This window comes from Diaphorina citri, unplaced genomic scaffold, assembly GCF_000475195.1.
Source record: "Diaphorina citri unplaced genomic scaffold, Diaci psyllid genome assembly version 1.1 scaffold329, whole genome shotgun sequence".
Lineage (NCBI taxonomy): Eukaryota > Metazoa > Arthropoda > Insecta > Hemiptera > Psyllidae > Diaphorina > Diaphorina citri.
Window position 1 is genome coordinate 226859 of NW_007377764.1, and position 2288 is coordinate 229146.

Consider the following 2288-nt stretch of genomic DNA (forward strand, 5'->3'; position numbering starts at 1 on the left):
CGTTCCTTACAACTTTTTACACCTAAATGGAATGCCTCTCAACGCAGAGACATTTTTGAATATTTTGGTGTTTATGCTTACCTAGGTGGTTGATTTTAGTCCCTACATTTTGCCTTTTGCTCCCTTATTGCTTTCTAATATGTATCCTGAGAATAATTTTCTTATAATCAAGCCCCATATGGGTGACGTAGATACTTGTTTACTCGCATTAATATCAGCATAACAAGCTGGGTCCGTCCCTCCGGGAATTTTTTAGCCCGTAGTTTATTCGATCATGGTTAAAGAATACCTTTGTACCTACCTAATTTGTTTAATATTCAGTTTATTAGCATTCTTGATTTGATTTTTTGGTTTACTTTCATGTAATGATTTAAAATCAAGACTAGAGCCCGTTCTCCCTTTATTCCCAATATAATGTTTAAGTCACCCATCCATTTATCAGTTAGCTAATATTATGTAGGTAATTCATTATGGTGTAATAACGCCGCAATTAAAACTAGATCATACTAATTCGACATAATTAAATTGAATTTATCGCCCTCCTCTTACTATCATTTACTGTTCGATTAATAGATAGATGTTTTATGTTCTATCCCCAATAATTTATTACAAGCCGTTCATATTGGGTTATACCTAGTGATGCTTACAAGATAGAACATTTCTGATTTCTGTAGGCAATACCCAATACCTACCTATTTATTCTATTTCATGTTATATTTCAGTAGGTACCTATTGTTGTTCTAGAATTTTAACGTCGCTCATGGTATTTTCAAACTTAAAATAAAATCATTACAAGATAGAACATTTCTGATTTCTGTAGGCAATACGCAATACCTACCTATTTAATCTATATTTCATGTTATATTTCAGTAGGTACCTATTGTTGTTCTAGAATTTTAACGTCGCTCATGGTATTTTCAAACTTAAAATAAAATCATCCTAGCCACATAAATTACTTAGTAGGTAAATAAATAGACCTAATTCTTTCTTTCATGATGTGAAATTAATGGTAAAATTGAATATAACAATAAATAGGTAGCTTGCTCAGAGCATGTGTACCGAAATTTCGACCTTATCTAAACGAAGTGGTAATGAATTAGATTCCTGGATCAGTCAACTTGAGAAAAAGATAAAATTACCCGAGAGTAAAGTAAAACATCTATGTAAAAAAGCTGTCGAACTGCTGGGGCAAGAGAAGAATGTGATTGTAGTGAGTACACCAGTGACAGCATGTGGAGATATACATGGTCAGTTTGAGGATCTCATGTATTTGTTCAAGAAGGGAGGAAGGATTGGGCAGGAGAAATATTTATTCCTAGGAGATTATGTGGATAGAGGGGAGTATAGTGTTGAGTGTATCTCCCTATTATTTGCCTACAAGATCAAGTACCCGAACTACGTGTTTCTCCTGCGTGGAAATCACGAGTGCCGTTCTACAAGTCAGGTGTATGGGTTCTATGATGAATGTATGCGGAAGTATGGAGGAGTAACTGTATGGAAGAACTTTACAGACGCCTTTGATTATCTCCCCCTGTGCGCGCTGATTGATAACAGGATCCTATGTATGCATGGTGGGCTGAGCGTGAAATGTTTGGATATAGGGGAGATCAATATGATAGATAGAGTCAAGGCATGCGGAAGTATGGAGGAGTAACTGTATGGAAGAACTTTACAGACGCCTTTGATTATCTCCCCCTGTGCGCGCTTATTGATAACAGGATCCTATGTATGCATGGTGGGCTGAGCGTGAAATGTTTGGATATAGGGGAGATCAATATGATAGATAGAGTCAAGGAAGTGCCATACCGTGGTCTCATGACAGATCTCCTCTGGTCAGATCCTGATGACGAGACAGAAAACTGGAAGGCATCCAACAGAGGAGCAGGCATCATCTTCGGTCCTGCTATTACCAGTCTTTACACTCACTTCAATAATCTTGCGTACATTTGTCGGGCACACCAAGTTGTAAAGGAAGGATACGGTCCTACTCAGGCTGTGTGAGGTACATTTGAGAAGGAGGGTGGCTTGTAGCCGAAGGGAGGGTAAAACCTCTTGTTAAAAGCGACACGAAGTTAGACCCCTGAAGCTAACTATATAAAGACAAATGAGCCAACCTTGTCAGCTTGGAGGATAGCACGTCTGCCTTATAAGCGTTAGGTCGCTGGTTCGAATTCGCTCGGGGTGGATTTTATCCTAAACAGATAAGGTTCGTTCTCGGAACGGCTGGCTTTCCCCTATCCTGTCCTCCTTCTGTCTTCGCTTTCGGGATGATAAGACCTTAGCAGTTA

At 38.6% G+C, this 2288-nt stretch overlaps 1 protein-coding gene across 1 annotated transcript; it reads left to right on the forward strand.

Moving 5' to 3' along the window:
- Positions 1-880: 880 nt before the first annotated feature.
- On the forward strand, positions 881-1979 carry LOC103507604 (serine/threonine-protein phosphatase PP-X isozyme 2; the record flags this gene model as incomplete). The annotated part of the gene is given in 2 exon segments (XM_008472095.3): positions 881-1466; positions 1631-1979. Coding segments are annotated over 2 exon segments (764 nt in total), but the record flags the coding sequence as incomplete, so codon positions are not given.
- Positions 1980-2288: the final 309 nt, after the last annotated feature.